This window comes from Astatotilapia calliptera, chromosome 11 (assembly GCF_900246225.1).
Source record: "Astatotilapia calliptera chromosome 11, fAstCal1.2, whole genome shotgun sequence".
NCBI classification, from domain to species: domain Eukaryota; kingdom Metazoa; phylum Chordata; class Actinopteri; order Cichliformes; family Cichlidae; genus Astatotilapia; species Astatotilapia calliptera.
Genome location: NC_039312.1, coordinates 11,408,487 through 11,431,452, shown reverse-complemented (window position 1 = coordinate 11,431,452; position 22,966 = coordinate 11,408,487). Strand labels below are relative to the sequence as shown.

At 42.5% G+C, this 22,966-nt stretch overlaps 3 protein-coding genes across 4 annotated transcripts; 1 reads left to right on the top strand and 2 right to left on the bottom strand.

Annotated features, from left to right (window-relative positions):
• The first annotated feature begins 33 nt into the window (after nucleotides 1–33).
• prelid3a (PRELI domain containing 3A) lies at nucleotides 34–2,823 on the top strand. 2 transcript variants are annotated; one of them, XM_026183504.1, is made up of 7 exons: nucleotides 34–94; nucleotides 392–560; nucleotides 775–864; nucleotides 955–1,025; nucleotides 1,211–1,313; nucleotides 1,543–1,619; nucleotides 1,741–2,823. In XM_026183504.1, the coding sequence occupies exons 1-6, from the start codon at nucleotides 63–65 to the stop codon at nucleotides 1,612–1,614; spliced, it is 537 nt and encodes a 178-aa protein (XP_026039289.1). In that variant the 5' UTR covers nucleotides 34–62; the 3' UTR covers nucleotides 1,615–1,619; nucleotides 1,741–2,823. The 2 variants fall into 2 exon arrangements, with proteins under 2 accessions (XP_026039289.1, XP_026039290.1); XM_026183505.1 differs by lacking the exon at nucleotides 34–94 and adding an exon at nucleotides 101–301.
• Nucleotides 2,824–4,384: 1,561 nt separating this feature from the next.
• Nucleotides 4,385–11,336, bottom strand: fbxo32 (F-box protein 32). The gene is made up of 9 exons (XM_026185267.1): nucleotides 11,045–11,336; nucleotides 10,439–10,563; nucleotides 10,077–10,126; nucleotides 9,857–9,949; nucleotides 7,405–7,498; nucleotides 6,630–6,814; nucleotides 6,324–6,506; nucleotides 5,809–5,952; nucleotides 4,385–5,677 (listed from the first exon to the last, which is right to left on the bottom strand). Exons 1-9 carry the CDS (start codon nucleotides 11,155–11,157, stop codon nucleotides 5,588–5,590), a joined length of 1,077 nt encoding a protein of 358 aa, XP_026041052.1. The 5' UTR covers nucleotides 11,158–11,336; the 3' UTR covers nucleotides 4,385–5,587.
• A 3,205-nt stretch (nucleotides 11,337–14,541) lies between these two features.
• On the bottom strand, nucleotides 14,542–18,630 carry LOC113031896 (kelch-like protein 38). The gene is made up of 5 exons (XM_026184411.1): nucleotides 18,426–18,630; nucleotides 16,155–17,375; nucleotides 15,928–16,069; nucleotides 15,731–15,836; nucleotides 14,542–15,468 (listed from the first exon to the last, which is right to left on the bottom strand). Exons 2-5 carry the CDS (start codon nucleotides 17,372–17,374, stop codon nucleotides 15,179–15,181), a joined length of 1,758 nt encoding a protein of 585 aa, XP_026040196.1. The 5' UTR covers nucleotide 17,375; nucleotides 18,426–18,630; the 3' UTR covers nucleotides 14,542–15,178.
• Nucleotides 18,631–22,966: the final 4,336 nt, after the last annotated feature.

Below are 22,966 nucleotides of genomic sequence, written 5' to 3'. Positions count from 1 at the left end.
TATAATGGTGCGGTGAAAAGGGCGTTTTGTTCCGCGATAAGGTCAACAGACTGACATATAAAATGAAAATTTGGAGCACGGAGCATGTTTTCAGGTTGGTCAGCACACTGAGCCGGCATGTCCTTGTCTTTAACTTAATGTAACCCGGTGCTTTAAACGGTGAAGCTCATGGCTCCATATCTCCAGTCAGTCTGCTCTATGTTAAGTCATGATGGTAAGTCTTTATGTGGGCTTGACAACAGGAGGCGTGCCACTGATGATGTTTCAAGGATGATCACTAACCACACCTGTCCAAGCCAGAGTGTGTCTTTCAGAAACCAACAATGGAAGATTTTTGATGGCTGCTGTTGTAACCACATTTAAACGTTATCTTGTCCTGGTCTGTGTGCAGTTACCCTTGGGAGACGGTGATCAAGGCTGCTATGAGGAAGTACCCCAATCCCATGAACCCTAATGTGATCGGGGTGGACGTGTTGGACCGCAGTCTGGACACAGAGGGCCGGCTTCACAGCCACAGACTCCTCAGCACAGAGTGGGGCCTACCGGCTATCGTCAGAGCGGTCAGTCATCAGCAGATACAGATATATGAAATGGTTCTCAATGTCTTGCAGGGGTTCCGTGTTTCAAAGGAATGACAGCACAACAATTCATTCACCTGAAGTGACTACAAACACTTCAGGTGAATGAAGTGTTTGTAGTAATTAGGCTGTTGCCAGTACAGGTTTGATTGCTGGTGTGATTTAGTGTGTCTGTGCTGTATATTTCTGTCTGTAGATACTGGGAACCAACCAGACACAGACCTATGTGAAGGAACATTCCATAGTTGATCCAGAGGAGAAAAAGATGGAGTTGTGCTCAACAAATGTAAGTTAATATGGAGGCTTGCAGCTTGATAAATGCTTTTAAACAAAGTGTGGCACAGACTTTGTCACCATCTACCCTTTTATTTTCCAGATCACTCTAACTAACCTCATATCTGTGGATGAGAGGCTTCTTTATAGACCACACCCAGAAAATCCTGAGGTGTAAGTAGTCTAACTTTTATTTTATTTGCATGTGTTTAGAATGAATACCATCAGTCCATTTTTAAAGGGCTAAGAGATAGGAGCCAGAATCAACGTGACACTATTTTTTTGCAGAAACAAGATGTTACGGTAATGTTTTTCTGTTTAACGATGTCTCTGCCATCGCCTGTGCTCTCTCTGCTCAGGACTGTCCTGACCCAGGAAGCCATCATTACAGTGAAGGGAGTCAGTCTGGGCAGCTACCTGGAAGCCATGATGGCCAGGAGTATGTCAGCTAACGCCAGGAAGGTAACACATAATATGTTTCTCTTTTTATTTGTCTTTTGCACCCTGATTTGATGATGAATGCAGATTCAAATAATACAGTCTTTGCATGTCTTCTAAGTGGGCCTCTGCTCTCTCTGCTAGTTTCTTTACCACTCTGGCAGAAGCACAGTCAGTGGTTTACAACCCCACCAGGATGTTCACTGGGCCTTGGTCTTGTTTTTAACCTTTCTTTCTCTCTGTGAATCTGTAGGGTTGGGATGCTATTGAGTGGATTATTCAGAACTCTGAAAGAGAAAATGTTCCTCTCTGTGACATTTACTAACGCTGGTAACTCTTCTTTTTGCCTTTCTTCGCAACTTTCTTCTTCATTCATACCTCTGAAAATCCCCAAAGTTGTAAGTGCACAGAAGCCATAAAATTCTTAGAGCTTCTTTGTTTGAATTTACAGATGTTGAAGTGTACAGTGGCAACTATTTTCCCCGGCTACACCTCATAAACAACTGGCGATCCTCAGCATTTCCAGCATTTCTCTGGCCGGTGGTGGTCTGAGAGGTTTTTTTCTGGATTTCTGTCTGAAACAGCACTGGAAGAACAAACAAAAAGTAACATTTTTGCCAAAGCTGAATGATTATTAAAAAGTATTAGAGTAGATTTTAAGAGATAAGGGGCCAACTGTGGTAGGCATAACTCATTGCTCACTGACTACTCATTAACTCATTAGCTGTTTAAAGAAGTGTTAGCAAAACAGAGAGCTGCATCAGCTTCACTGAAGGACCACCTGAAAACACTGTTTGAAATATTATATTACAGATGACTTTCACACCATGCCATATTATTTTTAAAACTACGGAGGAAGGATGCAAAAGGTGACGACGTGGTACAATGTTACTAGTATGCAACCAACTTCATGATTTTATTTGAACTAATGTAGATTTTGTGTAGTGTCACACAACAGAGACTATAGTAGGAGTTTAAATTGGAAAGTTTTTATTGGTGCTTATTACTTGTTACAACGGGGCACAGACTGTAGATCATGTCCGCATGATAGTAGTAAAAAAAAACCTGCAAGAATGTGGGAGTGGGAAGAAAAATATTTCGACAATATCAGTTCTTTGACTTACTATCACAAAAACAAGATGGGAATGTATCATTAACATCGCCTTCTTTCTGTACTCTCAAAGCATCAATACACCGGCTTCTTTTTGATGTAGCATGGGCAGCAGGTTTGCAAGCAGGTTACTGAGGAAGAGGAGGATCGTGCAGGTTATACAAACGCACACAGGCTAAACCATTTATAATGGCCTTAAGATGATGCCGGTGTATTGTTGCTTTGAGGGCAGTGCAATGCCTTTGCCAGTCACACCTGTCATGTTTCCACATGCTGAACTACTCCATAACCTGTATACCCTGAGGAGCAGGGCAGTACTGTATGTGCAATTCTGCATTGGGAGAAGCACAGCGTGCTAAATCAGCTTTCTGAGTAAAATTTAAAAAAATTACACATTTGTATAAATATTATTTATTTAACAATGTGTGATAAAACGTAAATTATTTCATGTGTGTGTGGGTGTGTGTTCATTTCATGGGGGGAAAACGTTACTTTTTCTTTTTTTTTTATTTGTAACTTGAAACAGTTGTCTTTCTGCAATGATTAAAAAAGTGCTTGAAAAATTGCTGAAGTCATTTAGATTTTCACTTCAGAGCCACAGTGTCAGTTTATAGCATGAATCTCTCTATACAAGGCTGACACTGCCTGAATGCTTTGGTTTGTGTCAATAACACTCACATTTGAAAAGAAGCATAAATCTGAGGCAAACCTCTCAGTAACTGTTGCACCATGACCACAGTGAACATACCAAGAGTTTTTTAAACTGCAGTGTAGTTCATCATTTGTCCAATTGGGGGCACACAGATACCTATGGTGCGACCTCTGTTCACCTCCAGCAAGAAACCTAGAAAATGTTTAAAAATTGTCCTCATGTAAGCTCATTGTATACGCCGTTCAATAAATAAAGGAAACTTCTTTTTTTTTTTTTAATTAACGGCGCACTTAATGATCACGGTATTACACAAAGTCAGTTAAACTTAAGGCATATCAGTCTATCGAGTTTTGTGAATTCATTATGCTTGCTTTGGTAAACATGAAAGTTACGAGGTTCACCGATTAGGGGAAAAATTACAAGACAACCCCCCTAAGAGGGAATGGTTTTACAGGTGGTGCCCACAGAACCATTGCTCTCTCCTTTTCCCTGCTGCCTGATTTCTCTCTAACCCTGCTTTTTGCTTGCATCCTTATCACTACTGGTAACATGAGACAGTACCTGCAGCCCATTCAGGCTGCACAGGTAGACCAGGTCCTCCAAAAATGGCACATCAATGTATGCTGTTGCAGGAATGTTTACTGTCTCAAAAGTGTTGCAGAGATCCCACGAGAGGGCCCATTACACAGGAAGAGAGGGAGGTAACCCAGCAGCACCAGTATCTGCTCCTTTGTGCAAGAGAATGGGGTGCCAGTGTTGGGCCTGGCAATTCTGGTGTTACTAAGAGAATGCACACTAAGCTGCATGGTACTGGTCTGAGAACTTCAGTCCCACTAAATGATGTCAGGACATCATGCCAAGTCTGTTACTTCCCATTTTGGTCAGAAACATGCAGACAAGTAGCCAGCTGGAGGTCATTTTGTAGGACTCTAGCAGCACTCATGCTTGCACAAAATAAGTCCTGCCTAGCTCTCCTCAGATCTTCACACACTGGAAACCGTTCTCAGACACACACTAAATTTTCTTGCAACAGCGCACACACACACACACACACACACACACACACCCTGGAGGAGCTGGACTACCTGTCTAACCTCCAGCTACCAGGAGTGATGGGGAAACTAGCAAGAAGCTTCCTTATTTTGCAGTTGTTTCCACTCCAGAGCACTTGTCACTTTCATTTGCACCAAGGAAAGTGAACTGGTGTACAATGGATTCTGCTTCCTTACTGGACAGATTGATTCCTTGAAGTTTAACTGTGTGTTATACCATGATGATCAAGTGCTCTATTCATCCCCCCCCCCATAGAAAGGTGTAGCGACTACTCAGAAATGACACCAGCTTTAAGGGCTTTTTTGCCCCCCTTTTATTAATTGAACAGAACATAAAGAGAATGCATTGCATAGCATGTACATCATTCTTCACTGTCTGATCAGTGAAAAAATAAAATAAAATAAAAAATAAAAAAGTGAGTCTGGGTCAGACTGCACTGTTCCTTCAAACCCAAGTGCACAAGCTGAGCCGCTTGCCAAAAATCTCATTAAGTAAACACAATCAGCTCGATGTCATGCGGGATATCTCAAACAGTTAACTTTGGTGTGAGAGCCTCAGAGCTTAACCCTTCTGTAAATGAGACACTTGATGTTTAAAATGATAAAAAATAAAATAAAATAAACAGCATTAGGATCTGAAAGCATTGCAAACAAGGCACAAGCTGTACCTATACGGCTTCAAGTTTCATGATAAAGGCACACACCACTGTTACACTGACTTTGATAACAATCTTTGGTAATACTGCACTCACGTGCTGCGGCTGTATCGCCTGCAACAGGAAAAAAAAAAAAATCTAATCCTTATAAAAGTGAAAAAGAAATCAAAATAGAAAAGACTGACAGTGAGTCAACGTGTCAAACCCAGTCTAAACGGTTATTTACAACTCATGCTTACATTCATTTTCTCTTAGGTACCGCTGCAACCTAACATTTACTTTTCTTCATCCCAGTTCCAAACATGAATATTAGTACAGACTCCATCTAAACACCAAGCACACTGCACCTCCCCATACGAGCAATAACAAATACAACTTTAAAGAAATCGCTCTTCTTCCTTTGAAGAACAATTACTGGAAACCACTGAAATACAAGATTAAAAGAAAAAACAAAATCCAAAAAAAGGTGCTCAAATCTAAAGTTCAAAAGGTGCTTTTACTTTGCAAGTGTAATTTCAGAAAACACATTAAACTAAGATTGAACTCCAGCAGTTAAGTATTCCCTTCATTTCCTTCGCATGTAGCCCGATTTCCTCGACATCACTACTGCTCTTCGTCACGTCCACTAGCTTTCCACAGTTAACCCACTCTGATGGGTTTTCAGTGCTCGCTCAAAAGAAACCTGATTGCATAACTGTCCTGCTGCCTCAGCACTCTCCAGTCTCTTCTAAAATACATCCAAGAATCGTGATATTAAAGAAAACAATATGTACAGCAGTATGTACAGTCCGATCATCGGGATTCGGGGCGTCTGTGAGTGGGAGGGATCAGAATTTGAAAAGATTGATAAAGTCTTGAGGGGAGAGGGACATGGTGCAGCTTTCTGGGTTGTTGGCTGTGCAGGGGTGGTTTATATCCTGAAAGAAAAAAAAGAAACATTGCATGAATTTATAATGCCTTTTTCCCCCCTCTGCTTTAAAAACAAGAACATTTTAGTTTCACATCTACACTGATCAAGTGCAAAATGAAAGAGAATGAAGCAGAGTACCTTCCAGAAAAGGATGTGGCAGTGTGTGCAGAAGTGCAGGGTGTCGCTGTATTGCTCTCTGTGAGGACAGCAGCGGCTCAGCTTAAAGTACATTTTTTTCCACTCCAGGTGACCTTTATCTGACACCATCAGCCGCTTCCGGATCTAAAATATAAGACAGGCTTTTAAAAAATGTTACTCAAAAAAATAAAATAAATAAATAAATACTTCAGGCTTTTATTTTATTCATATAATACTAGTCACACTCAGAGTGAGATTTTTAGAAACCTTAATGGATAGTTTTGTCATTTGGGGGGGGGGGGGGGGGGGGGGGCGTCTATCCTGTAAAGCTTCTCTGTAACCCACTTTAGCCTATAGGTGAGAATCCCTCACTCACTTATCAAATGCATGCCTTTTGAGCATGGTGCTGGGTTACTGCCTCCCATTTTCCAGGCTAGCTTTATCACAGATGCCATAAAGGCCATCTGAACATTCCACGTACGCAAGTGTTTGCATTCCCTTAAATTTCTACATGCCTGTCTGTCTGTGAAGTGGTACTGGCAGAGTTTCTTCCACAACAGCCGGTCCTCTGTGAGGGTCCCCAGCTCCAGACACACTTGGCCCAGGCTGACCAGGTCTCTGCCGTCAGAAAGACTGTGCATGATGTTCAGCTGCAGACTGGCAGGCAGGTCAGTCAGAGTCAGACCTGTATTTGTTGGCTTAAAAAAAAAGAAAGAAAAAAAAAAAAGGAAGAGATGAGAAAAAAGAAGAAAATCTATGATGTAATAAAGATTTGCACTTCAGAGCCCCTCTGGAGTTCTGCATTGTAGGCAGATGCTTACCCTATTGATCTGGATGTTGTCCAGCTGTTGCTGCCACTGCAGGATGTTCTCCATTCGGTGTACCCAGATGTTGATGTTCCCCACCAGCACAGACTTGCCCATGTCCTGAACGAGCCCACACAGCGAGACATATAGGGTCTGCAGCAGCTCTTTGATGGGGCGGACGTTCTGCTGGTCATCGAGGACTGTGGAGAGTTGGTCAACAGCCAAGATTAATGACCACAATGATACAATGAAGTTTCAAGCCAAGTAGACAGCGACTCCGCAAAATAAAATTATTTAAATAAAAATTATTTAAAAAAAAAAAAAAAAACTCTATTAAACTAAATATTTGGTTGTGATGGAACGGCCCCGCAGAACTTCAAATATTTGGCAAAACAGTTTCATAACGCTACCTAAACAACCTGAATCTCTGTTTAGCAGAAGGAACATTTAGTTTACACTGTGACTTGCACTCGGGTCTGGTGACTGTCAGAGTTTTTCAGCGTGCCACTAAAGCACTGAACTCCATCCCCAGCCTTCTTCAGACATCACAAAGGTTCATTTCATCATATATCGAAAGCTTCCACTTTGCTATACCTGCATTATTTGTGTTTACACTTTTGAGAAAGTAAGACGAGAAGAGTCCACTACGCTGTATATACGAGCTTAGCAAAAACTAAGTAGACTGAGGGGCAAATATTTAAGAACAGCACAGGGAAACAAAACGACATGAAAAGAAAATCATCTGAAACACAAAAAGACTGAAATGAAGAGGCAGGGCATCAGAGCTCACCTTTCTGTACCACTCTTTCCAGAATGTTCATGTAGTTCTTCTGCGCCACTCCACTGAGTGAGGGGAGCTGGGACTTGGCAATAAGCTCCAGGAGCTGGAGGAATGGGGAGGTGGGGGGGAAAAAAAAAAGAAACAACATAAATTTCATCCTGTCTGCAAGTGAGACGCTCTGTTCCACTGCAGTGTTTCTTAAAGATTGTTAGGCTGCATTCTTACAAAGCACTTGGTTCTAACAATAATTGCTGCCTAGAACAACTTTGGAGACGTTCCATGTGGTCATTTCTCTCAAGTGAAGCTGTGGACGTCTAACAGCATTCTAGGGCTTTTATTAGGGGAAGAAGCTACTCGGAAAGGTGTTGGATAAGAGCGCAGGCTGTCAACAAGGTCAGCCACCCCATGCCAGCACAAGCAAGCTTTTAATCGTTTGAGTCCTGGTTTTCCTGTCATGTGAATTAGCCGAATCATTTGACAGAGTGTGCGTGACTGTGTAAGCGCGCGCGTGTGTGTATGTATGTCTGTTGCCGTTGGCTAGCGGACAAACAGCGGGTTCCAACAGGGTGGCATGTCTGGCATGCAGCAGATGCTGTGACATCATGGAGAAACTGGCTCATTTTGACCACGTCATGACCTTTGTTTGTATATCAGCGTACTGGTAAACTGCGGGGTACTTTCTGGGGTACTAGGATACTGAAAAATAAGAACCAGTCAACCAGCCATCTTAATAATGCGTCATTTTTAACCAAATGACCTTTTTTGAGCCTTTTCATCCTCATGCTCCCTGTCAGCTTTGCCATTTTTAAGCTTCTTCACTCCTTCCTCACTGTCTTCCCCCCCCTCCCCCTCTTCCCAGCGCCATTCCTAAAACCTAATCCCGTGCCCTTCTTCTTTTAGCAGCTCATCAAGTGCTCCTCTCTTTGTAGAGCAGCCGGGCAGAACAATGTGCGTTTCCGTATCTACTTTTAGCTCCTGCAGTTCACTAAACTGCGCTTTATACTTTGGCGTGCGGCTCACACTTTTTCCACAAACACACCGACAGAATTAGACACGCCGCCACCTTTTGTTATTATGTGCCATCTCTGCATTGATGCTCATTTTAAAGTTACACATGGCTCGCCCTTGAAATAACCTACGTTCACTGGCTGTGAGATGAAAAAAAAGAAAGAAAAAAAACAAAAACAAATGGAGGACCACTTGCCTTGTCATGGAAGAATCTGATCTGTGTAACTGAGACAGAGTTAAATGAACCCGCAAATGCCATCAGACACAACCAGTGAAGAGCAGTGACCTAGGACACTGTGTCCAGACCAGGCGCTAGTGTTTCACAGCCATATTGTTCTTTGGGCTTACCACACTACACTGCACTCGTTAACTGGAACCTGAACTAAAAGGTCAATCCCAAACTCCAACAGAGATGTTAACAAATAGGAGTTAGCCAAATATCTGCAGTAAATCTAACACTTATCTGGACTACCAGATTATTTTGTATTCCGATAAGATTAGAGCCCAATCTCCATTTATGGGTTTGGCACTGTATAAAATACGATCCCCTGAAACCTCACTGTTCTGCCAAGAGAAAGTTTTCTTGTGTCCTCCTGAAGAAGGCTACAACTCATTTAAATGCTTCTTTAGATAAGAACGACACACAGATACTCAACATAGAGAGGGAAAAAGAAAGACAGAAATGTGACACTGGACCACTGGATGAGTGAGGAGAACACATAAGGAGGGTGTTTAACCTGACAGAGGTATCTGTGTTTGTGTTTGCAGAGGGGTCCGAATCATCTGACTACCACCGGGTTTGGTTTCGTGAAGCAACTGTCAGGTGGTCGCACCTCACTGCACAGCTGTCACCCTCCTCTTGCATACACACTCCCCCACCTTTGCCTCACATGTGAGCACATGTGGGAGAGCTGGTGTTCAGTTCAGTGAGGAAGAAGCTCCAAATTCGACTAGATGATGGCAAGCGAGCATCACTTTTTTGTTCGTCTTTGTCAGGAATACCCACCAAGCTGAATCTGTTCAAACTCTGTGCATGTGTGGATGACTTTCATTAAAGAGTTTCCCGTGCATGGCCTTCCAGGTTTTCTGTTCATATCCCACAATGCTACTGACACTAATATCTCCCAATTGGTCATTTAAGCTCACTACATGATCCATCTGTTCCTCGCTTAATCCTATGGGATACCAACATGCTTTGGCAATCATATTCCAAAACAAAAAGAGCCACACTGTGTCCCTACTTCAAACACACACTCCCTGGGTCCCTATCATCAGCACTGAGAGACTCTTGTCTGCAGAGCAATGATAAGAAGCTGGCAGAGGCCTACACACCCTCTTAACCTTAAGCCTTTCTGTGCCACTGACAAACAGATCTCCCATTAACAACCACAGAGAAAGACAAACAGAAAGAGACAGCACAAACTAAGAAGAAAGGAAAGAAACGAGAACTCACTCTGACAACGTAATTAAATCTCCTCGTGTCCTTGATGGCGCTGCAGAAATCTAAGCGGTTGAAGGCCTCTCCCAGTGTACAATATCCGTGGCGCTGGGAGAATTTAATTATCAGGGTATTAGATTGCAATCCTCAGCAGGAGTATAGTTTTCTCAGCATGTTTACATTAGCAATGACGATATGAAAAGTTGATGTGAAGCGGAATGAGTCGGTTTGTTACCTCCTTGGTGCTTCCTTTATGAACATAAATCCATTTTTCCCTGTGGAAATCTGTGAGAAAGCAAAGTGTTTACGTTAGTGGCCTGCCCTCATTAAGCGGCTTATAAGCACTGTGACAAATGTATTCAGCACAACTAAGTTTTCAGAGCTGCCTTTGGAAAGGGAGTTTATGAAATGCAGGAGAATGACTAAACATCAGTGTCATTAGGAGGTGCTCCACCAATGCCTTCCCTTCCAGCTTTCTCCTGCTTGTATTACCTACTCCAACTTAAGTTTGATGCATTGCTATGTGATTTATGACTCCCACGCTTTAAAACGGGCTAAATATTTTGCTTCCTTTTTTTGTTTTTAATAAGGACTCACATGGGACTTTTGTGTTGTTGTTCATTAAGTCTTTTTTCCTCTTCTTGGCAGCCATGTCATAGCTGAAAGAAAGCAGCAGGTTCTCCTTGTTAAAACTCTCCTCCTCCTCGGCCTCTTTGCAGAAGCTGCAAAAACACAAGGACACATTTATTTATTAATTTATTTTGAACTGCAATCCACTTTAACCTTTTCCTTCTACACAACGAGCAACTCCAGCATCAAACCCAAAGAAAAAAGTGTAACTTGGGCCGTGTTGAAATGACTGTAGCTCATCTGGAAAGTTTACAGATCTTTGTTAATCCACTCACTTGTTTAGGGAGGTTATTAATAGCTCGGTGATTAGCCTAGGAAAGTAACATAGCAACCAGAAACACACAAAGACACTGAGGTGAGTGAGAAGGAAACGACACCGAGGTGGAGGCCTATAGTTGTTTTTGGTTTGGTGTGTGTGTGTCAGCCTGCTTCTGTTCATAATGCTGTTTGGACTTTTGAAGAAAGTCCCTCCTCCCTCCATCTCTCTCTAACCAAACAAAAGTGATGGCGCATTTCAATTTCCAAAGCTCCTCAGAGACAGCGCCATTTCTTAGCTCTCGGTTAATGACCAACCTCTGCACGGAGACATTGTTGTTTTTGTCGTCGGTTGTTGTCTTTTTCCATCCCTCTTCGGTTTTCACCCAGCTCTGACCCGGCGACCTCCAGTCCTGTCCGAGAAAAGGCATCCTCACTCGATGACGCTAACTTAAACAAAGTCAATAAATGTGTGAGAAATCTTTGGAAAGCCCTCTGATTTAGCTTATTATGTAACCACCCCCGCTTCTAAGTGCTTTGTTTTGCCCCCTGTGTTTCTAGCCTACTGTTGACATTGCGCAGCTCTTCTTTATATCCTCCAAGTGAGAACCCGGAAGCACGCGAGCTCCGCCCACTTTGGAAACTTCCCCGCAACACGTGGCTTTGTTTATCAACTCCAGCGTTGCACAACCTCTCGGAGAAGCGAGCGGAGGAATCAACACTCCTCATGTCATGGAAAATAATGACAGGGGACACCAACAAATATTTTAACACATTGGAGGAAGGCGTTTTTTAATGTATACAGACTATTATGTAACTTTGAGAAAGTCAATTTCAACTTCATTTTATGCTTGGACTTAGAGATGTTTTGTGTCTCTTTGCAGTCGTTTGATTGACTTGTGTGTACTCTTTGTGCTTGATTCATTTTTTTCTTCTGCTTTTTTACATTGAGACACTGCTACTTTCCTGGCTGTGGTCGGAGTTCAAGTACAAGGAATAATCATTGTTACACTCATAAATCTATATCACCACTGCTGTTTTTGATGATTGGGTTAAATATAAAGAAAATAACACTTGGTAAACAGAAAAATGATATACCTCACAAGTCTGCGTGCTCAAACGAGAGCTGGGTTAAATTCATACTGATTTGATCCCATCTTCCTTAATCACTATTCAATAGTTTACAAATCAAGCATAATTTCCAAATATGCTGTGTAAGCCATCCTGCAGCAAACCTCTGACTTTGAGGAAGGCACACTGCAAACCTGCCTGTTCAAACAATAACATTTTTTTTAATGCCTGATGGATTGATGTTGATAAAACACAGTTGTTGTTCAGGAAGCGGCCTGCTCAGCCTTATCAGCGCTCACTTCATGACACTGTAAATCTATAAGGGGGAAAATTACACTGCAATATCACAGCTAAGTGCCCTGATTCTCGGTCTCACTCTGTATTATAAATAGACTGATTTGTCCTCTAGATTTTTCCAGGGTATTTGGCCACACTGTGGATTGTGAAGGAGTGTGTTTGTGTCTGCATGTGTGTGTGTGTAATTCAGGGGGCTTACCAGTGTGTTTCAGTTTTCCCAAAATGGCCCAGATTGATCCGTGAAGACAGGATGAGGGTATTTTGTTGACTTTGGCCCACGTTACAGAAGATAGCGTTTACAGGTCACTGGGTCGGATCTTATCAGCTTCATTAAACATGTGACACGTTTACACATTAATCTGTGTGTGGCTTTTCGGAATACACATTAAAAGTTTATGTCTGTGTGTTTACAGCTTTAATCGCTTTTCTCATGCCAGCCTTGAGCTTTCAGTGCAATGACCAAGCGGTTCATTGAAAAAACAAAGATAAAAGCGATTGATGAAGAAGTGCCTTTAAGATCTTGCAACACACACCCTGGTCTGGTCAACCTGTCTTTTAGCTGCGGATATAAATGTCAACTTTCTAAAAATTGCTCCAACATAGCAAACACTTCTCAGTAAACTGCTGCAATGGCAGCTGTGCACGCATGTGTGTATCTCAATCCATGTGAGTGAGCGCTTACAATGCTGTCGTATATCACGACACGTTATATGATCAGGAAAAACATGTTATCTCTGGCACATGGTTTCCCTCCAAGAAGCACTTGTGCTTTGACACATTAAGCCGTGCAGATGTGGCTCGTGTGGTTTTTGTGCTGCTGATGGTCACAAACTACCCCCCAGCGCTACAAATGTATTTCCGCTTCTTCTTCCTCTATTTATTTCTTTGCCTTTTTTTTACCGTGTAGAAAAAAAATCCACCTCAGACTGCGTATTACAACTTTATGGCTCAAGCTTTTGAAACAGATGTTTGTGGCTTTAATCTAACATCTTGATATATGTAGAAGGCCTGCGAACACTCTCTGCTAGATACAATAGAGCCATACGGGGCATATAATCTCAGCAGCTGCAGAGCTGTTTGTGCAGAAGTAGTTCCCCATATGGGTGACCATAGAGAGTGTGTGAGAAGTGGAACTGAAAAACCTAAAATGTATTACTGTGTGAACTTCAGGGTAATGCAGTAATATGCTGTGAGTCCCTGAAGTCTGATTAAGTCTATTTGTAGACTAGGCTGAATGGCAGGCTGGAAAGTCCCAGCAAGTGCAGTCAGTTAGTGACTGACCAAGAAGGCAGCTATGACCTAAAGAGTCTGGGTTTAGTTTACTCGTGGAATGACCAATAATGTAGCCCTACAGAGCCAGCATGTGTGTATGTGATGCATAAATGTATATTTTTTAACTTTATACATTTTCTATATTTATATCTAGATAAATGTTTAAATATGTTGAAATATATCTTTCTCTGATATGTTTGTCAACTTAGAACCTAGGAAAGGTCGTCAGTGAATGATCTTTTCCACTCTCACCTCTGTCTGTTTTTGTTGTGATGTTGTGACCAGACACGGCCCCACTTGAAACGCCAAACACCTTAATCACAAACACACACACACATATATATGCACACAGTTACACAAACACATACACCTGTTGCTGCTCCTCTTGGATGGGTTTCATCACTCGGTCAGGTTCTCTGTTGTGAAACCCCCGCTCATGAGTTTCTCTCGAGTCTTCGCTCACATCTGCCAGCTTGCACGGAAACCGGCCGGGCCACATGCCTCACGTGGTGTAACATTTGCCCTTCTTGTTTGTTGCTCAAAATAACATCAGATCACCTATAGTTTTTCCAGTCACCCATCCACACCACCTTGTCTCGGCCACTCCACCCACTGTTCCCTGGGCTCCGTTTGCTGGCAGCAAAACGACTGAAACATCTGACCCAGTGACTTATGGTTTCAAAAAAATGTCCCCTCTGGTCACATTGTGTTTACGCCATACGAAAGGCTGACATTACATTGCAGATGCCACTGATGAATAAAATGATGTAATCTCTTTAACTGCTGCTTAAACTTGCACTATGCAATCATTCTATAGGAAGCTGTTTGTCCCGCATATCTTCAGATTTTTAGCATACATCTAATTTGTGAACCATAACAAATCAGTGAGTCAGATGGGATTCGTGGACTCAATTCCCACTGTCACAGGGCCAGCAATGATGTTCTCACTGGGTAAAAGTTCAGCATGTTCTTTATAAAAGGGTAACGTTTCATGGTTGCATTCTGTATCTCCATGTGTGTGGAGAACAGGAACCTGTCTGGACATGTTGAGATCCAGTGTGAGAGGGTTTAAACAGACATACGATGAGACATACAGGGCACCGGCTCAGATTGCGATTCACTGTCAACAGACCAAGAACTGCTGAGACGTACTGTGGGGATGAAGAAAGACCACATATATAGACTGTGATTTTATTTTCAAGCTGTACAAAAACGGGCTAAAACCAGTAAACAACAGTACAAAAACATTAAACCTGAACATTTAGAACAAATGATTTCAGCATTTGATGCAAAAGTATGCTCGGCACCCAAAGTCCCAAAACAGTTGACCTTCTGGTATGCTTTTATTTTGATTTCAGCACTGCATTAACAATCTCTTGCTCTTTATCACATGAATTTCACCACCATTTTCATTAAAGTGACAGAAATTGATCCAAGGCTTTGCTGCTCACGTCAACAGGCTCAAACCTACGAGCTGCACACAGAGCTTTGAGTTGCACCAACCGGTACACAGCCCTCTCGATTTAAACATGACAGGTGAAATCTCTGGATTTAGAGCAGGCTGAAAATAGCACTCTCACCCATTGTGAAGCCAGACAGGTTAAGAGCAGGCTATGCAACAAGAGACGTCTTCTTTTATGCGAGTCAGAGTCAGGCATTAAACAACAACACAGAAAAGTCGTGGAATAAATAGTGCTTAACATTTAAATACTTTAGTTTTAAATTGAAAACATTAAAAAATGAAAATGACATTTGTTCTATAAAATATTGACGTCAAAACAAAACAAAACGAAACACTACTGCCTGCCTAATTTATGATTTCGACCATGTCTGTGAGACACATGTGAGAGTCACGGAGCCGTGATCGAACAGTTTGAAAGGCAGACTCCCTTTACTTGTCCATGTGTCTGTTTTCGGGTCGTAACACTCAAAAGCGTCCGAGTCTTCAATGACGTCGTGGCCATTGATGTAACGTCCGCCTGTTACATACAGTTCGTTACTGAGAACGGTGGCTGAATGGTGCATCCTCCTCTCCTTTAGGTTGGCACACTTGATGAATCGGTTGGCCTTGGTGTCGTATGCAATCATCCTCCTGGTGTATCCTGTGACAGAGAAGATATTATGATATATATATTCATATGCAATAGTTTGGTATGTAGTGGTGATGAAATTGTAAAGTGATCCATCAAGAATTTTGCAAGAATCCCTTTGTTTTGTTGAAGAATACTGTAAAAATCCCATTTTCCTAATGGAACTTTCATTCCTAATGGTATGAAAGTTCAGTCCAGGCCCCCGGTGAAATGACACCGTTATCATTATCACATGTGCAGTTCATGTTTATTCTATCTGTCTTAGCCCTTTTACCTCCAATGATGTAGATTTTCTCATCCATGACCACAGCAGGAGCAGAAACATTCTTCACTGTTCTGTTCTCCATCTTAGACCACATGTTCCTGGCAATGTGATACACCTACACAGGGGAGAGGAGAAATAAAAAGGGTGCATGAATAAATGTGAATGGATGAAACAAATGACTGCAAAGGTAACAGGTGTAGTAATACCTGTATCATTCTGACAGGGTTGTGCATGGCATCCTCTCCTCCAAACATGTAGATCCTCTGGTTAGTAGCAGCCACCGCGGGGTGCAGTACAGCCTCAGGCATGGGTGCCATCAACTCCCACAGATTGAACATACTGTTGTACCTGATGAGAGCATTGAGAGATATGTTTGCTCATGTGTGTCATTCTGTGTATGCAGAGTTTCTTGACTAAGGACGGACCATCTCACCTCTCCACGCTGCCTGTCAATCGCCTGTCAGGTCCAAGGCCGCCCAGGGCAAAGATGAAGTGGAGGTAGGAGACGCTCTGGTGGGCAAAACGTGGCTCTAACATAGGCTCCGCTGTCCGCCAGTGGTTGGTCTTAAGGGAAAGGGTGTAGACAGTTCTACTGACTTCGCTGTTCTTCGGATTTGTGGTCAGACCTCCGATGACATAGAGGATACTGTGTAGGGCAACGTAGGAGGCTTTGTAGAGACGAACAGGCAGCTTAGCAAGCCACTGCCACATCTGGCTCCTCTCATCGAACACTATGGCCTCCCTGGAGGTTTGCTCATTATTCTTCCTCCCTCCTACCACCACCAACATGTCATGATAGCTGTAGCGCCTTGGCGCAACCCAGGGATGTTTAAAGTCTGCTGCGATGTCTCCACTGCATTTTGTGCTAACAGAGAACATGAGGCGTCTAACAGATTCTATGAGTTCAGTGCAGAGGGTGGAGGACTGGATCAGAGGATCATTGGCTATGAACTGGAAGAGGTAGGTGGGGTGGATATATCGAAGGCGAACCTTCTTGAAAAGGTCACTGATAGCACCTCGCCTGGACAAAGGATCGTGATGGATCCAAGCAACAAGTGTCTCAAAAACCTGCTCCTCCTCTGCACAAAGGGAATCATCCTCCAGGTATCCCATGAGCTCCGTCAAAGACAGCTCACACAGGTCCTCAGATATTGACACGTCGCAGAAGCTCTTCATGGCCATCTCTTTTGCTTTGTCTCTTAAACTTTTACAGCTCATGATATCAGAAAGTCGTATCATGCTCAAGCAGTTGTCTGGGCTAAGCTGCTCCTGCAGAAAACTCGAGCAGGCCTCAAAAAGGCGGCCATATTGCAACATGGATGCTGCCTGCATCAGAGGAAGCACGTCATCCATGCTGATGCTGATGAGTCCTGTGTAAACATAGTCGATAATGCTGCTCAGAATGGTGGACGTGATTCCCTTTAGGTCTATTTTGGTCTGCTGTCTCTCCACAAAGTTGTTGCAGAACATGGCTCTGAAGTAAGGGCTGCTGGACACCAGGACATTTCGGTGACAGGGGATCTCTGTATTATCTGAACACAGCAGCACATCAGTCAGGATGTTCTCCTGTCTCAGTCTGTTGAGCTGCAGGAGCAGGTTGGAGGACTGCTCTTTGTCTTTGAAATGGTAGACCTCACGTGCTGGTTGATCCATGCTGAGAAAAGAAAGCAGGCTCAGATTATCACGTGCAACTTGTTATTCAAGCCTATGAGCAATGTGATCACTTACTCACTGTGCTTGCTGTGAAGTTATGTTTATTGGCTTAATGCTGTCAGAATACCAGCTTTTTATTGTGTAGTTCGGATAACATATTGGGATTCTATTTCTTAGATGAGCTAAGTCCTTTCTGCTTTTTTCAGTGACTTGATGAACGAATATCCGAATGTATGAATCAATCAAGGAAACTATTTTCCTGCAAATGCACATGGTTAGCTTTTCCTAAAATTCTGCTCCAAATGTCTAGTTTTAAAGTTTGCAACCCTTTCAACTCATAACAGCAACATAATCTTTGTTCAGGCAATAGTTGGACCATATTTAGCCTTTTTAACCACACACAGATACTCAATGAGGCCTGCAGCATGGCCGTCTGATCATTTTGGAAACTAAGTCGAAAATTCTGATGAAACACCCATGAAATTATTTTTCTTGGTGAGGTGTCATGGGACAGATGATGATTTTGTGTTTTGTGTTTATGTGTGGCAGTGTTTATGTTTATGAGCTTCACACGTTTCATGCATTAGATATTAGTACAAATTGTGCAAACTAATGCACATGGTTAATACCAAATGTCACATACTGTCAAAACTAAGTATTAAATGCTGTACAGCTGTGGCTCAAGAGGTAGTGCAGGTCATATACTAATCTGAAGATTGGTGGTTCGATCACTGGCTGCTACAGTCTGAATGCCAAAATATCCTTGGGCAAAATACTCACCCATAGCTGCTCGTGTGAATGTTAGATAGAAAGAACTTATGCATAGAAAATAGAAGGGAATAGGAGAAATGAAGCAAGTCGTATAAAGTGCTTTGAATGCTCAGAGTAGAAGAGCTCTATATACGAACCAGTCCATTTACCATTATAAATTAACATTTATTTCAGCATATGAAATAAGTATATTTCAGTATATGTAAGGTACTGCTAAGGTTAGACATCACACAGAGCAGATTCAGTCCTCCTTGCAGCCTTACATGAATACGGCTCTTACCTGTTGTGGTTCTTTCAGGGTTTCTTGGGGGTCCCACTGAGTTCAAAGTAAATTCTCAGCATCAAATATGATGTCTGAACATTCTCCTTCCCTGTCTTCCTCTTTCTTCTAGCATTAAATCGATGTGACTGTACGCTCCTCTCTCTTTGTAGAGGTGTGTTGCGCACTGTTTGTTGTTATGGACTCTTTCCACGAGGCCCGTGTGTACATTCCTCCCCTAAAAATAGAGCTTGTCTTTGGCAGCACTGCTGCAGACACATGTGACATGCTAGAGAGCTGTCTCAGAGTCTGTCTGGATTTACCACCAAATCTGTATTGTTCCTTTATTTATTATTCTTTCTCTCTCCCTCTTCTTCTGATATTATGTTCTTCCTCTGTTTATTAAATCCACATGAGACCTCTCTTTTCTTCTTTATAGCTCGCATTCCTGCTCACTCCATCAGCTCTATCTCTGTCTGGCACATGATTGCAGCAGTAAAAACGGCACTGATACTTGATAACACTCATTTTTGCTGGCTGCTCATTCTGCCGGCTGGCTCGTGGAACACACAGAGATATAAAAACAGGATTATGTTACAGCAGAAGCGACATAAACAGAGCGATACGAGGAGGTTTCAGCAGGATTCCAGAAAAAAGAACATGGAAAACACTTTGGCCACAACATTACAAACAGTTCGCCACAAGTTCAGTGAAAATGTTTCCGATTTATGTAACCTCAGCCAGAGGCTTGGGTTTAATGGAGGAACATGAGAGGTGTTTTGTGTGTTGATCCTTTATGCATAAAGAATATCCTAATTTAACTGTATATCAGCAACAGTTGCTTGCATTCCCTATCTTTGTGTATTTTTTAAGCTCATTTCCATCTCATTTTTATGCTCTCTGAAACAGATAGAGCCTATACAGCGGCTTTCATGGAATGCGTCATTCAAAGTGGCAACAGGATATTCATTAAAGCTGGAGAAGAATCAAAGCTTGCTGGGTCTTTCTTAAATGTGGGCACTTACATATTATTTTTTTTTTTTTTTAATGAAAAGGCATTTTCAGTAATCGCAGTTACAAATGTGGCATGTTTTCTCGTGTTTGTGGGATTTTGTACAGAGCTTGGCAAATTCAAGATAAATAGCTGCCTGGGTTGCCATGGCAGTGTAGATTGTAGGATATTGTACAACAGCACCAGCAGTTCACATCATAGAGCACTTGCACTTACTGGCCATCTTATGTTGACATCTTGTCCTGTTGCTTGTGGGCAAATGCGAGCATGTCACTGCTTGCACAGTTATAGCAACAATAACAACAACGAAATAAAGTAAAGGCTGTAAACATCAAGAACTGAGGTCACAATAATCACACGTGTGATACCACAGGATAGTACTTCTTTGCATTATAAGCAGACACAACTAAACAGCGCCATCTAGTGGCCGAGCGTTGGGTAAATACACAATTCATTATGAAAAAGAAAAACAATTTCCTTTCTAATTAACGCTTAAACCTTTGTTGTTTGTGCTTACGGGGTCCTCAGTGACAGTACACAACAAAGACATCATTTATATTCCAATAAACTAAAATGTTGGGGGTTTTTTTGCCTGCTAATTGTATCATGAAACAAAATGTAAAAAAATTAATATCTGCCACTACGTGCTCCTGTCAAAGGCAAACGCTTAACTCGTTTACCCGTGAGACCGCAGTGTCATTTTATCACCCACACTCTCATATTCAGCGCCGCGATTGCATCTTTTAAAAGTTAAGCACATTGTCTTCTATCTCTGTTCCGTCACCTTGACAAAAAGGACTCATTAATGTCTGCCTGTAGGCAACAAGTTATATTAAAAGTTAAAGCTTCGGCACACACTTTTCATAGCGCAGCGTTTTCATACAACAGCTTAACTGTTGCCACCCACTGCCCCGTGCTGTGTCTTCATATCATCAAATGATTATCTTCTCATAAGCACACGCTCTAATAGAGCTTATACACCCAGGGGGATTTAGATCTCACCGATTACTCTTGTGTTTGTGTAGGTGTGAGTGTGTGTCAGACAGCTCTCCTTGGTCAAACAGAAGCGACATGTGCAGCTCTGTCCTTCACTTAATTTCGCTGTACTCTGCGGCACTCGGTGCTGCAGGTAATAGTTTGTTTTCCACAAAGAAAGCCCCCCTACTTATTACATGTTTTCATTCTTAATCCACAAATATGAGGAGCTGAAATTCAGGTTCTGTGGGAGACAGAAGGGCTAAAGAAAACAGACCACTGGCTATAAAGAAAAGGTAAAGGTAGGGAGGAGTGCTCATCCTTGTACAAATCACGCAATGAGTCCCCTTCATTTGTGTTTGCTCATTTAATGCCCTTTTTATTACATCAGAGTGAAAGTAAATAAGATCATTTGCATCAGTGCTATTTGCACTATTCTGCAGAAGGGTACCAAAAAGATAACGCAGTACAGGACAAATCATATTATCTGAGATTACTGTGCTCGCAGCTAGTTTATCACGCACCACACAAAGCCAACTGTCGGCTCAGTTTGAATCAGTGTTCCTCAGTTGCACCCAGACCCCCAAAAAAACATTCTCTTGTTGTTTTGTAATGAATTTCAGACTTGGGCCCAAAGTAAACTGGATTGTCACTCTGTCATGTCTGTTTAGATATCTGGCCTTTGGCGCCGGAGCAGCGATTTCTGCGCTTGACTAAGCTCACTGAAATGTTCAGCCCAAAATGAGCTCTGCTTCCACAGCGCAGACAAAGATAGCTGGGTATACCTGTGATTTATGCCACTCGTTATTTCGTGACATGATTCATGACTCACATTAAAAACATGAATTATTAGAGCACCTTCTAAAGCTCTGTGGGGAAAAAATACTTGTCATATGAGGCGCAACATCTTCCAAGAACTTTCTAATAATGCCAGGGTTCACTCACCTGCTGATCACCTGGAACATACTTTAACCTTGTGAGGTTTAAGCACCGCTGCCACCCTCACCATGTGCTTTGGAGAATAAAATATGGACTTTCTGAGAGGACAGGGGCGATCGTGGCTCAAGAGTTGGGAGTTCGCCTTGTAATTGGAAGGTTGCCGGTTCGAGCCCCGGTTTGGACAGTTTCGGTCGTTGTGTCCTTGGGCGAGACACTTCACTACTGGTGGTGGTCAGAGGGCCCGGTGGCGCCAGTGTCCGGCAGCCTCGCCTCTGTCAGTGCGCCCCAGGGTGGCTGTGGCTACAATGTAGCTTGCTATCACCAGTGTGCGTGTATGTGACTGAATGTAGTGTAAAGCGCTTTGGGGTCCTTAGGGACTAGTAAAGCGCTATATAAATACAGGCCATTTGACACTGGTAGAAACATTCAGATAACAGTATTCAAAAGCCAAGAAATAGTAATTATAAAAAAAAAAAATCTCAGATTCTCAGGGTTAGAGGGGTTATCGATAATGACGTCATGACTTACTGATGAGGGAAGAAATGACTCTGTGAGATTTACTGTGCAACAGGAGAAAATGTGACTGGTATGTAGATGTGTGTGTTCAGTATGTAAATCCCTTTAACATTTTAAATGTAATCTAGTTTGGGAATGGTGGGCTGCCTGTGACAGCAAGCAGAAGCCACGACAGAACGAGGATGACGGTTACTATGAATGCTATCAAACTGTTGGTGAGAAAATGTTGCTTGTCCAGCCTCAGACGTTCTTACAGTGGTAACATTTTTTCTCACTCGATTTAAGCATGAGTCCAAGTTAAAGGTTGAAAAATGTAGATGGGAGTATTATGAATATTACGGAGTGGAGACTACCTCCATTATTCACATCACTTTACTATTGGACTGTTTTATTTTAAGCACACAGATGGTGCTCTCTCTATCGCTTTCTTTCTCTCTCCAATACCACGTTCAGACCAGCAGAGTATCCAGCAGGTGTCAGGCCAACGTTATGCAAATTTCAGAGTGGTTAGGGGGCTTTAAAGGCTACGCTCACAGTCAGTGTGTCAACAAAACAGACGCATAAACTGCTGAGATGAGAGATGAGAATTGGCTGGCGTGACAGAACATTTTCTACGAAAAGAAACCAAATAGAGGCGTGAGACTTGAATGCTTTGGGTTAGCATGAAACGTTATTTTCTCAGCCGTACACACACGTTTATGGTGCAAACTTTAAAACACCCATTTAATCAGAGTGTGATAACCTTCGAATGAGTCTGCCATGGAGCATTATTCCCAGGCGTAAAGAGATACATGCCAAGCAACTCTGAGATCAGTAATCTGGGTTTTGATGGAGAGACGTCTACATGTAAATCAGGGGTGGAGAGGGAGGTGTGAGGAGTAGCCTACAGAGACAAAGAGGGAGGGGGGCTGGAGGCTGTGAAAGTAAGTCTGTGTTTCAGTACCTACACACAGGCTCAAGCAGGGATGTGGTCTTAAAGGGCTTACAGTTAGCTGCTTAAAATTCTTCTGATGTATCCAACGAATGCAGGACATGTTATTTGGTAAAGGGGAAAAAAATGCGAAGGCGCAAGGGGCAAGCACTTAGTGTTTACTGGTTGTGCCCTCTGCTGTAGCTCTCC